This window comes from Rhinopithecus roxellana, chromosome 8 (genome assembly GCF_007565055.1).
Source record: "Rhinopithecus roxellana isolate Shanxi Qingling chromosome 8, ASM756505v1, whole genome shotgun sequence".
Taxonomy (NCBI): domain Eukaryota; kingdom Metazoa; phylum Chordata; class Mammalia; order Primates; family Cercopithecidae; genus Rhinopithecus; species Rhinopithecus roxellana.
The window spans coordinates 50,362,138-50,374,446 of NC_044556.1; the positions used below are offsets into that span (position 1 = coordinate 50,362,138).

A 12,309-nucleotide genomic window follows, 5' to 3' on the forward strand; every position below is an offset into this window, starting at 1 on the left:
CTTCCAAATAGATTATAACTATCTAAGGGTAGGAACTAAAGTATCTAATTTAATGTGATCATGTGTTTGTTGCACAGATAAATGAAATAAGAAGGGATTCCTGGCTGCTCCTTCCAGGTCTGTATCCCTTTGTCTTTAAGCCCTGGAGGAGTTGACCCTACTCTGGCAAAAAACATTTAGCATGTCCCTTCCTCTCTCTGAGTACTGCTACCCATCCTATATCCCAAGGCTACCGAATGCATATTTTAAACTTTACAGAAAATACCATGTTATTTAGCATTTTACCATTTTTAGGGTGGGGCATTGGAATATGTTCCTATCTCTCCTATATTTTTTCTAACCGATGTTTTCTCTAATTTTTAAACCCTTTCATGGAAGCTTTTTGTATTTTAGGTGCTGTCATTCAGAGTCCACAGGATGGATGAATGGATATAAAAATGAACAAACGATGGCCGGGCGCAGGTGGCTCACGCCTGTAATCCCAGCACTTTGGAGGCCGAGGCGGGCAGATCATGAGGTCAGAAGATCAAGACCATCCTGGTTAAAACGGTGAAACCCCATCTCTACTAAAAAAATACAAAAAATTAGCTGGGAGTGGTGGCGGGCGCCTGTAGTCCCAGCTACTCGGGAGGCTGAGGCAGGAGAATGGCATGAACCCGGGAGGCGGAGCTTGCAGTGAGCCAAAGCCAAGATCGCGTCACTGCACTCCAGCCTGGGCTGACAGAGCGAGACTCCGTCTCAAAAAAAAAAAAAAAAAAAAAGAACAAACATGTGACACAACACTGTATCACTGTATGATTTACTGGCAATGACTTTCTGATCAAGCCTGAAGTGGGTTGTAGCCTCTTTATTTACTTTTTATTTGACACATAGCAGAGAGAGATTTAAACTATCTCTTATTGGCCTTTTCCCTGCAGCTTAGCTTGGTTTCTGTTAGTGTTTCCCAGCATTGAGAAATCAGAACTAATCTGTCATACTAGACCTAAACTCTAAGAGAAAAGTACTTTGGGCCTTATATCTGCATTCCTTCAATGCATTCCTTCAATGGAGGTGACATCACTCATTTCTATATTTCCAGTCATCTCTCAATGAAAGGGAACATGCAGGCTGGCAATCCTTTGGAGAGCACTCCACAGTTTTGAGGAGCTCTGCAGCTCTGCTCACCCTTTCTGCATCACAGCAGATCCAAAAGGTGAAAAAAACAAAGGAGGGGGTTGCGGTGTTAGCATCCTTGCTCCCCCTACCAGCACCACACAGCTGTTCAGAAGTTTAGTCTTCAAAAGCCTCTTAATTATCATGCAAACTCTCTATGTCTTTAAAAAAATACATACAGTATACATGAGAATGCTGAGCAAAAAAGATGAAGAATAGGCTGATAATTATTAGGCACATGTTATGTGATGCATATTCTTTGCCCACAGAAATATCTGGTAGGATGTACAGAAAGTATTGGTGAAATATTTCTACTTACAAATTGAGGACAGATGGGGTAAACCCAGTCAACACAAAAATTTTTGAAATTAGAATTTTACTTTATTTTTTTTTTCTGTCAAAAGTTATCAATTCCAGAATGAGAGAAACCCCAGTATCTTACAATTTACACATTACTTATGTGGGACCTGCTTGCTGGGTATCCCTGAGGGGGCACCAAAGAGCTATTTCTTCCTTTCTTTAGAGCACAGGAGTATAAGAAATTCCAGTTGCCTGTTTCTGGGCTATTTAAAACCCAGTAGACATATTCTCTTCTACAGACTTCCTGGGATCTACCCAGCTCACAGGGAGCTGGGGAATCTGTATCACATTATCAGTGATTGTTTTTGGTCAAATCTAAGAACAAACATATGAAGAAGCAGAGCACGCAGCACTGGTTCAGGAGGTTCAAGCAACATTATCAGATTCTTGTTGAGAAACATGGTTGTTACTGCGCCACCGCATACTGCAGACAATTCCTAGATATAGAGAGAGGTCCAAGCGAGCAACAGAGAATATAATACCAGCTGCTGGACTGGGACTCCCGGGCTCACTATGTTGCAGCTACAGATTCTCCGAATGCCATTTAAACTTCCTGAGTTTATCTGAGAAGTAAACCAAGGGTATAGGTGATGAGGCAGCATTTACTGGTATAGTTAGTCCCCCTTTAGCCACAGTTTTGCTTTCCATGGTGTCCATTACCCATGGTCAACCACAGTCTGAAAATATTAAATAGAAAATTCCAGAAATGAACAACTCATAAATTTAAAATTGCACATTGTTCTGAGTAGCATGATGAAATCTCGTGCCTTCTGCTCCATCTCACCCTTGAATCATCCCTTTGTCCAGCACATCCAGGCCGTATACATCGCCTACCAGTTAGTCACTCAGTAGCTGTCTGGGTTATCAGATTGTTGCAGTATCACAGCGTGGTGTTCAAGTAACTCCTATTTTACTTACTAATGTAAAAGTGCAAGAGTAGTAATGCTGGTATATTGTTATAATTGTTCTATATTATTATTAACTATTATCAATCTCATTAACACTTAATTTATAAATTAAACTTTATCATAAGCATGTATGTATAGAAAAAAACAGTAAATATAGGGCTCAGTACTACGCAGTTTGAGGCATCCAAAGGGGGTCTTGAATGTACCCTCTACAGATAAGGAGGGGCTGCTGTACAGGCAAGGGGGTCCATAAACCACATCCCCCAGCACACAGCTAACAGAGCATATGTTTATTGGGACACATGCTCTTGAAAGAGACACTATAATGATAATACCATCCATAATCCAGACCAATCCATTGGTCATATTTTTATAAGACATCACTATTCCATTCCATAGTACTGCTTTTAATTGGGATAACAATTATCCACTCACATGACTTACCTTCTCAAAGTCTCGAAGAGCCTGGGTCTGTACCTGAGGAGGTTTCTCAAATGCTCTCAAGGAATATGTCTGCACAAAGGGGACCTTTTCACCACTTCTCCAGATCTGTGACTGCACTGGAGGGCCTCGATCTTTAGTGTCACTAAGAAAAGCTGTCAGTGAAACAGAACAACAACAAAAAAGGTTTATATAATAATGGCACTAGGATCATTCTGAATGGCACATTTCAGCAGAATTCAGTTTCTGCAAAATACAAACTCAATCTAGGCCACACAGAAAAAGTTTACATAAAGCAGCCTGTGGTAGATCATATTAATAGCCATCCCCAGTGAATCAAACTAGTTTGTGTCCATATGCCTTTGAAATGTGATATTCCTGCCATCAAGAAATGAAGTCTATTTCCCCAACTCTTGAATCTGGGTTGGCAAAGTGGCTTGCCTTGACTGGCAGAATATGATAAAAGTGCTACTGTATGAGTTCCAGAGACTAGCTTTGAGAGGCCTTGCATTTCTGCTCTTGCCTTATTAGCATCCCAAGACAACCATGCTGTGAAGAAGTCAGTCTACCCCACTGGAGAAGGAAAGGCTGTTCAGGGAAGTGAAGATGCCCCAGCTGACAGTCACCACCTGCCAGACATGTCAGCAAGGCTGTCTGAGATCTTAAGTCCCAGTCAAGCCATCAGAACGTTGCAGCCAGTTGAGTGATCCCAAGTGAGACCAGCAGCGACAATGCCCAGTTTGCCAAAACAGAATTGTGAGAAATAATAAATCATTGTTTTAAGATAGGTGTGGGCAGACTTTTTCTTAAAGGACCAGACAGTGTTTTAGGCTTGTGGGTCATATCATCTCTGTCACAGGTACTCAACTCTACACTGTAGCACGGGGCAGACACAGACCATCTGTAAATGAATGAGTGTGACTGTGTGGCTATAAATCTTTACTTACAAAAACTGGTTGTTGGTCCATGGGCTATAGTTTGCTGCTGACCCCTGTTTTAAGTCACTAAGTTTTGGGATGGTTTGTCACATAACAAAAGGTAACCAAAACAGTCTAAAGGAAAGAACCAAGCTACTAGCAAACTCTATCTACAAATACCTCTACAGAGAATTTTTCAGGTTACTATTTATTAATAGTAACAATTGTAACAACCAACATATTTAAAGAGCATTACATATTACAAAATAGTTTCACATGAATTATTTCATTTATGAAATCGCTGCAATCAGTGAAATAGACATAAGTGATTATTAAATCCATTTTACTGATGAATAAGTAAAGGTTCAGAAAGTTTGCTTGTCCAAGATCACATTGCTAAAAAGTGGCAGAACCAATCCCATATTTTCTCCATCTGTCTTTCTCAGCAGTATGCTACTACTGTGTTATTTTAGCAATTAAAGGGATTGCAATAGGTCTGACAGTGGGGAAAACAGGTAAAGAGTCAGAGATTCAATCACTCCATTAACCAATGGAAGCATTGCTTTGGGAGAACCTAGTGGAGTCTAAGCTGTAATTAACCCTATGCTTGCTTTTGAAAAGTAATGTTGTTAAAGAATGAGAAATCAGAGCCTCTGTCAAACAAAGTACACAGAGGACTCCATGTTGGGGCAGGGTTGGAGTTACAGACTCAGGTAGAAAACATAGAAAACTACATTACTTTCTTGGCTGACGGAAGGAAATAGTGAACCTTTACTATGGAACTATTTTTTAAATAAGAAAGAAGACAATCATGGCAAAGCATTAAGCTCTACAGACAGTGTCAGGGCAAGTAAGCAAAACAGGTACAGGGTGACTGCCTCGCTGAGGAAAAGTTAACTAGACACTTGAGCAAAGGAGATCCAAGGCGTAAGAGCAAATTCCATTGCAATGCTTTCCTTCTATCCGCGGCTCTTCTCTTTCTTTCTCTCTTTCTCCTCTCTCCCAGGATACTTTTCTGTCTCTTTCTTTTTTCTTTCTTTTCAGGTACACCTCGCTGCTAAGTACGACTCGCTACGCCCCGCAAACGCGTCCCGACCAGGCCACTTACTCAATCCCTCCCTCCCCATTAATTTCATTCCTTCCTTCCTTCCTTCCTTCCTTCCTTCCGTACTTCCTTCCCTCCTTCTTTCCTTCCTTCCTTCCTCCCTCCCTCCCTCCCTCCCTCTCTCCTCTCTCCCTCCTTCCCTGCCTTCTTTCCTTGGTTCTGCCAACTTGCCAGAAGGAGCCCAAGAAAAAGCACCCAGATGCTTCAGTCAACTTCTTAGAATTCTTTTTTTTATGTTCAGAAAAGATGGAAATTCATTTCTGCTAAAGAGAAAGAAAAAATTTGAAGACAGGGTGAAGGTGAACAGGCCCATTATAAGAAAGAAACAAAAATCTATATTCTCTCTGCAAGGAAATGAGAGAGAGAAAGAGAGAGAGAGAGAGAGAGAGAGAGAGAGAGAGAGAGAGAGAGAGAGAAAAGAAGTCCCAGGATTCTAATGTACCAAAGGGATCTCCTTTTTCTTGTTTTGTTCTGAAAATTGCCCCAAAAGAGCACAGAGAACATCTTGGCTAATTCATTGGTGATGTTGTAAGGAAACTGAGCGAAATGAAAGACATGCAGATAATATACAGCCTTGAGGAAAGAAAAGCTTTTAAGATCATAGATATAAAGGCTATTGCTGTATTCTGGGATAAAAGAAAGTCTGATGCAGGGAAAAGGGAAGTTGGAAAAACTGGAAAAAGAAAAAAGGAAGAAAGAAAAAAAGGACTGGAAAGACATTGGTGAACAGAAAGATTAAAAGGGTGAAGAAAAAAATGATGGTACTCAACGGGGTGGTTTTAAAAGAGGCTTTTGTTTTGTTTTGTTTTTTAAATTTGTTTTTGTGTGAGTGTGTGTGTATGAGTTTGTTTTTTGCCTAAAAGTATTTAACTCCCCATTACACCACTGATTTCAAAGAAAAAAACTGAAATGTAAGATCATATCATTTGTTTTTAAACTGAACACTGTACACTGTCTTTTTATTTTTGCAAAATTAATGTAATATCCAGTGTATCTTTAGATAACCCTGTCCTTAATGATATTTTCAATAGCCACTAACCTTGCCTGGTACTGTGTGGGGGTTTAAACTAGAACAAAAATTTAAAGCAGGCTTTATTGGTGCATAGCACAAATCAATTACATATACATGGAGATATTATTTTTTTGCTCTTCAATTGTTTTTCATGCAGCTTACCCAATATAATTGTTCTGTTAGTTGTATACTACTCTGTGATAGCAAATAATAAAGTAATTATGATGATATTGCACCTGTTTTGGTGATATTCTGAATGTTTCTAAGTAAATGCAAAATTTTTAATTAAAAGTAATTAGAGGCTGGGCATGGTGGCTCACACCTGTAATCCCAGTATTTTGGGAGGTTGAGGCAGGCAGATCACTTGAGGTCAGGAGTTCAAGACCAGCCTGACCAACATGGTGAAACCCCATCTCTACCAAAACTATAAAAATTAGCCAGGCATGGTGGCAGACGCATGTAATCCCAGTTACTCGGGAGGCTGAAGCAGGAGATTTGCTTGAACCTGGGAGGCAGAGGTTGCAGCGAGCCAAGATGGCACCACTGCACTCCAGCCTGGGTGACAGAGCAAGACTCTGTCTCATAAATAAATACATAAATATATAAATGTAATTAGAAAAAATGATTTCTTCCACATTCAGGTGAAATTCAATATACTACTAAGGGGAAGATAATTTGATAAGACAGAATAACAATACTTTATAGTTAGATTGGCGGATATGATAGAAAGAGCAATGCCTTGAGGCTTAGATTTGAATCCTGACCACTTGCTAATTGTGGGAATTTAGGCAAATCTCTTAATTTTGCTGATATATTGCCTCTGTAAAAACAGGGATAATAATATCTGCTTTATAGAGCTGTTATATGGATTAAATAAAATAATAAATAAAAGCACCTTGCCACATGTCTTATATGTAGTAAGCATTTTATCCATTCCCCTCACATTTTTGCCCTAGTCCTTCAATTTTTGCCTCAAAATGTAGAATATTGACATTTAAAACGTTGAGCATAAAAAGCCAAAATTGACAAATGGGATCTAATTAAACTAAAGAGCTTCTGCACAGCAAAAGAAACTACCATCAGAGTGAACAGGCAACCTACAGAATGGGAGAAAATTTTTGCAATCTACTCATCTGACAAAGGGCTAATATCCAGAACCTACAAAGAACTCAAACAAATTTACAAGAAAAAAACAAACAACCCCATCAAAAAGTGGGGAAAGGATATGAACAGACATTTCTCAAAAGAAGACATTCATACAGCCAACAGACACATGAAAAAATGCTCATCATCACTGGCCATCAGAGAAATGCAAATCAAAACCACAGTGAGATACCATCTCATACCAGTTAGAATGGCAATCATTAAAAAGTCAGGAAACAATAGGTGCTGGAGAGGATGTGGAGAAATAGGAACACTTTTACACTGCTGGTGGGATTGTAAACTAGTTCAACCATTATGGAAAACAGTATGGCGATTCCTCAAGGATCTAGAACTAGATGTACCATATGACCCAGCCATCCCATTACTGGGTATATACCCAAAGGATCATAAATCATGCTGCTATAAAGACACATGCACACGTATGTTTATTGCAGCACTATTCACAATAGCAAAGACTTGGAATCAACCCAAATGTCCATCAGTGACAGATTGGATTAAGAAAATGTGGCACATATACACCATGGAATACTATGCAGCCATAAAAAAGGATGAGTTTGTGTCCTTTGTAGGGACATGGATGCAGCTGGAAACCATCATTCTCAGCAAACTATCACAAGAACAGAAAACCAAACACCGCATGTTCTCACTCATAGGTGGGAATTGAACAATGAGATCACTTGGACTCGGGAAGGGGAATATCACACACCGGGGCCTATCATGGGAAGGGGGGAGGGGGGAGGGATTGCACTGGGAGTTATACCTGATGTAAAGGATGAGTTGATGGGTGCTGACAAGTTGATGGGTACAGCACACCAACATGGCACAAGTATACATATGTAACAAACCTGCACGTTATGCACATGTACCCTAGAACTTAAAGTATAATAATTATAAAAAAAAAAAATGTTGAGCATAGTAACCCTTGGAATTTGTGGATTAACACACAATTTCAAATACTAATTTTAAGTGACTCTGAAATTCTTAACTTATTCAAATTAAAAACTTTTTTCCAAATTGTGCATATAAGCAATCTGTGCTTCCAGGCTGTTACAAAAAAGGCAAAGAACTTAGCAAGGAAGTAAAACCCTCAGGTTGAGAAAAAAGTTTTATGAAAAATAGACCCCAAAAGAATGTTATCTTCTCTTTGGTTTTGCAATTCAAGTAGATCTCTGTCTAATGTTAGTGCACTAATAATTGTGCTGTTGTTAGGAATACATTAATAGTACAATAGGTAAGATACTGAGTGCTTATTCCTTGACAGCCTCTGTACTAAAAGCTTTTCTCCATCTCACGTATGAGATTAACATTATTATTATACCCATTTTATTTATTTATTTATTTATTTATTTTTTGAGACCGAGTCTACTCTATCACCCAGGCTGGAGTGCAGTGCCACGATCTCGGCTCACTGCAACCTCTGCCTCCCGGGTTCAAGAGACTCTCTAGCCTCAGCCTCCTGTGTAGCTGGGATTGCAGGCATGGGCCACCATGTCCAGCTAATTTTTGTATTTTTGGTAGAGACGGGGTTTCACCATGTTGGCTAGCCTGGTCTTGAACTCCTGATCTCAGGTGATATGCCCACCTCAGCCTCCCAAAGTGCTGGGATTACATGCTTGAGCCACTGTGCCCGGCCTATTACACACATTTTAGTGGTGTATTAAGATAGAGATTTCATTTTAGTAACATAATTTATTTTAATCATTGTACAAGTGAGTTTAGCCTTGCAATTACAGAATCATTAAAAGTATGAATAATTCACGTAAGTATCTGTAATGATTTACTGTACTGTGCTGCTTCTCAGTACATAGAATTATATCTAGCTTATAATTCTCAGTGTGAAATTGCTACAGTAGTATGTGCAAATTTGGAAATTCACAAAAGTTTGAAGATATTGCCATGATGAATTTAAAGAGGTCATAATTCAAGAGAATTATGATCAATAGAAAACCAAGAATTGGCCAAGTGCTAATTTCTCCCACACACTTTGGAAAGCTGAAGTGGGTGTATCACTTGAGGTCAGACATTCAAAACCAGCCTGAGCAACATAGCAAGACTTCCCTCTAAAAAAAAATACTAAAAATTAGGCATATATCTGTAGTCCCAGCTACTCAGGAGGCTGAGGGGGAAGTACAGCTTGACCCCAGGAGTCTGAGGTTGCAGTGAGCTATGATCACACCACCGCACCACATCCATAGTAAGAGAGTGAGACCCTGTCTCAAAAGAAAAACAAATGAATAAACAAAAGAAACAAAGAATTTAACAAGGCAAGGCCCATAGCATCCTTACCTGCTGTGTGACTTGTTCTGGGTACCATCTCCCCATCATCCTCTGCAAAATAATCTCTGTGGAGAGAACACATCATTAATGAATGAGTTACTATCCCACAAGGCTCCCAATCCCAGGGATCGAGGAGAAGACACCTACCTATTTGTTGTTTCTATTTATTTCTCTGCAAGTATTTACTAAGCTTCTATTATGTATCAGGGACAGTATCAAGTGCTGGGGATACAAAGGCAAACACCACAGAAGAGTTCCTGTTCTCAATAAGTACATGAGAGCCAGCCATTAAATAATTTCACAAGTATTAACTACTATTGTAGTAAATGTTGTGAAGGAAAATGCAGAGGGAACTTAACTAGCACAGGGACTCAGAGAAACTCAGGGAAAGGAATGTTTAAATGTAGATGGGAGGATGTCAACCAAGTGTAGAATGGGAGACTGGGAGTGGGAGAGTGTTCCACCATGAGAGAACAGCAAAGGCCCTGAGTCAGAAAGGACTCTGGCCTGTTAGAGGAACAAAGAAAGCCAACGCTGCAACCAAGCCATGCAGGACCTGTGGTATGGGGTAAGGCTACTGAGTCTAATGTGAAAAGCTATGGGAAACCAATGAAGGATTTTAAATGAAGGAAAGAATGGTAATGATCAGATGTATATTTTAGATAGGTCATGCTAACTGCATTCTGGCTCTACACAGTGAGACTGTGGAGGGGCAAAAATGGATGGTGAGAGTCTATATTCCAAATAGGAAGTTGTGATGGGTTAACGAAGGAGAAATTTTAAAAATTCAAGATATGTTTAGAAAATAGAATTGATACAGAAACCTTGAAAAACAGACAAAGTTTATGAGTGGAAATGTTAATAACACCATGATTCAGTAGCAAGAGGTGTATCTGTTCAGCATAGTAAATACCACCAACCCTAGCAGAGAGGGGACAATATCTCAAAATATATTCAACAAATACTTGTCAAGTCCATGCTATGTTTTAGGCACTGTTGTAAGCTCCGCAAATGCAGCAGTGAGCAAAACAGACAAAAATACCTGCACTCATGGAATTTTTACAGTAAGGGGAGACAAATAAATAAATTGTATAGTAGCGCTTGGGAACAAATGCTATTTAAAAAAAAGTAAAGTGAGGAATGTGGATAGGGAGAGCTGGAGGTAGGAGGAGGTAGAGGGGATTGCAATTTTCAGTAGACAAGGATAAGCATGGAGGATAGGCATGGAGGTCTCTAGGGAAAGAGTCTTCTAAGCAGAGAACATAAAATGCAAAGGCCCATAAGAGGGAGCATACTAGTTAGTGGCTGGGCGCAGTGAGCACGTGGTGAGTAGTAGGAGGCAAGGTCAGGGAAGTAATGGGAGGACTAGGCAGAGGGCACAGACTGTTTGAAGCCTTTCAGGACATAGGGAGGCATTTAGCCACTAGAGTCTTATGAATCAAAAAGAAAGACGGACTCAGTGACTAATGTTTTAAAGGGTGGCCAGCTACTGTCTTGACAACTGACTGTCTAACGGGGAAGTCAGAAACAGATTATTGCAATGGCTCTACAGAAAGACGCTTTCAATAGATAGCTTATTCTTTAAACTCTTGGAGGCTCCCAAGAATTCTGTAAACAGAGATTTAGAGGACTTCTCTCTCTCTCTCTCTCTTTTTTTTTTTTTTTTTTGAGACAGAGTTTTGCTCTTGTTGCCCAGGCTGGAGTGCAATGGCACAATCTTGGCTCACCACAACCTCCGCCTCCCAGGTTCAAGCGATTCTCCTGCCTCAGCTTCCCTAGTAGCTGGGATTACAGGTGCCTGCCACCATGCCTGGCAAATTTTGTATTTTTAGTAGAGACGGGGTTTCTCCGTGTTGGTCAGGCTGGTCTCGAACACCTGTCCTCAGATCATCCGCCAGCCTCGGCCTCCCAAAGTACAGAGATTACAGGAGTGAGCCACCACGCCCAGCCTACAGGACTCCTCTTTTTAAAAACCAGAAGATATTCACAGGGAGGCAGAGGAGGATCTGGCATTTGCCTGGAAATTGGTGGTTTTTTTCTTCCCTGTCTCAGGGCTGGATCTTGGCAGAAATCTTCACTTAGTTAAGTCCCAGATGGACCTGAAAATACCAGACAGGGCACACTGGGCTGCACATGCCACCTAACAATTATTTCGTATCTAAAAGTAGATCACTAGCTTGTGATTCTTCCAGGCCCCCGCCTCTTTCCCTTCTCCTCCTTAAAAGCTTTCCCTGAGAGTAAACAATGCCAAAGAGGAAGGTACTACATACGCACTCCCCTCTGTGGAGGTAAAATAGAAGGATGTCAAAACTATCAACCAGAACAATGTCTTAAAAAAATTTGTGGGGAAAAAATTTATACTTAGCTGCTGCTATTCACTGAGCATTTTTGCCTAGTCCACAGACAAAGGTGGCTGCATCTGCTGTCAGGAGCAAGGTCAACCCTCAGGCCAAATTCAGCCCATCCGACATGTTTTATTCAGCCCACACAAGTTTGACCCATTTCTAACTGCTCTTGGGAAATGAGTGGGTCTACCAACACTGTGCCTGCCTTCCCACACAGGGGGATAACTTGCCCCTTTACACAGGACAGGGATGTGTTTTCCAGTTTGCCACAGTTCCTGCCACTCCCTGTCCTTGTTGTCCCTCATTCACTTAATTATGATACTTGTCTGGCATCTTGCAGGCTTCTGATGCTATTACCCCAGTACAGACCAAGTGCAGACAGAATTTCATTTCTGCTTTCTTAAGACGCAGTCTTGAGAAACCCATTGGCTTCAACACACAATTAATTAATTTGTGGTGACAAGCTACTATACTGGCTTGTATGTCACTTTCACCTCTCTGGGTATTAGTTTTCTCTAATATGTATACAAGAAGGACATGAATTTCTAAGGTTCCTTGCAGTAATTATGCAATTCTATTCTAATAGATGCTTAAACATAAAATCCATTTTAATACTGTCCAAGGATCC

General features: G+C 40.4%; 1 protein-coding gene across 5 annotated transcripts in view; it reads right to left on the reverse strand.

Annotated features, from left to right (window-relative positions):
- The window catches only part of LOC104660340 (myomegalin), a 223,801-nt gene that overhangs the window by 163,504 nt on the left and 47,988 nt on the right, over window positions 1–12,309 (reverse strand). For all 5 annotated transcript variants that reach the window (XM_030935208.1, XM_030935209.1, XM_030935207.1 and 2 more), the window contains exons 2-3: window positions 9,346–9,401; window positions 2,865–3,016 (exon numbers count right to left, since the gene is read on the reverse strand). In XM_030935208.1, the coding sequence (XP_030791068.1) occupies window positions 2,865–3,016; window positions 9,346–9,401 (208 nt within the window). The remainder of the gene's footprint in view (window positions 1–2,864; window positions 3,017–9,345; window positions 9,402–12,309) is intronic.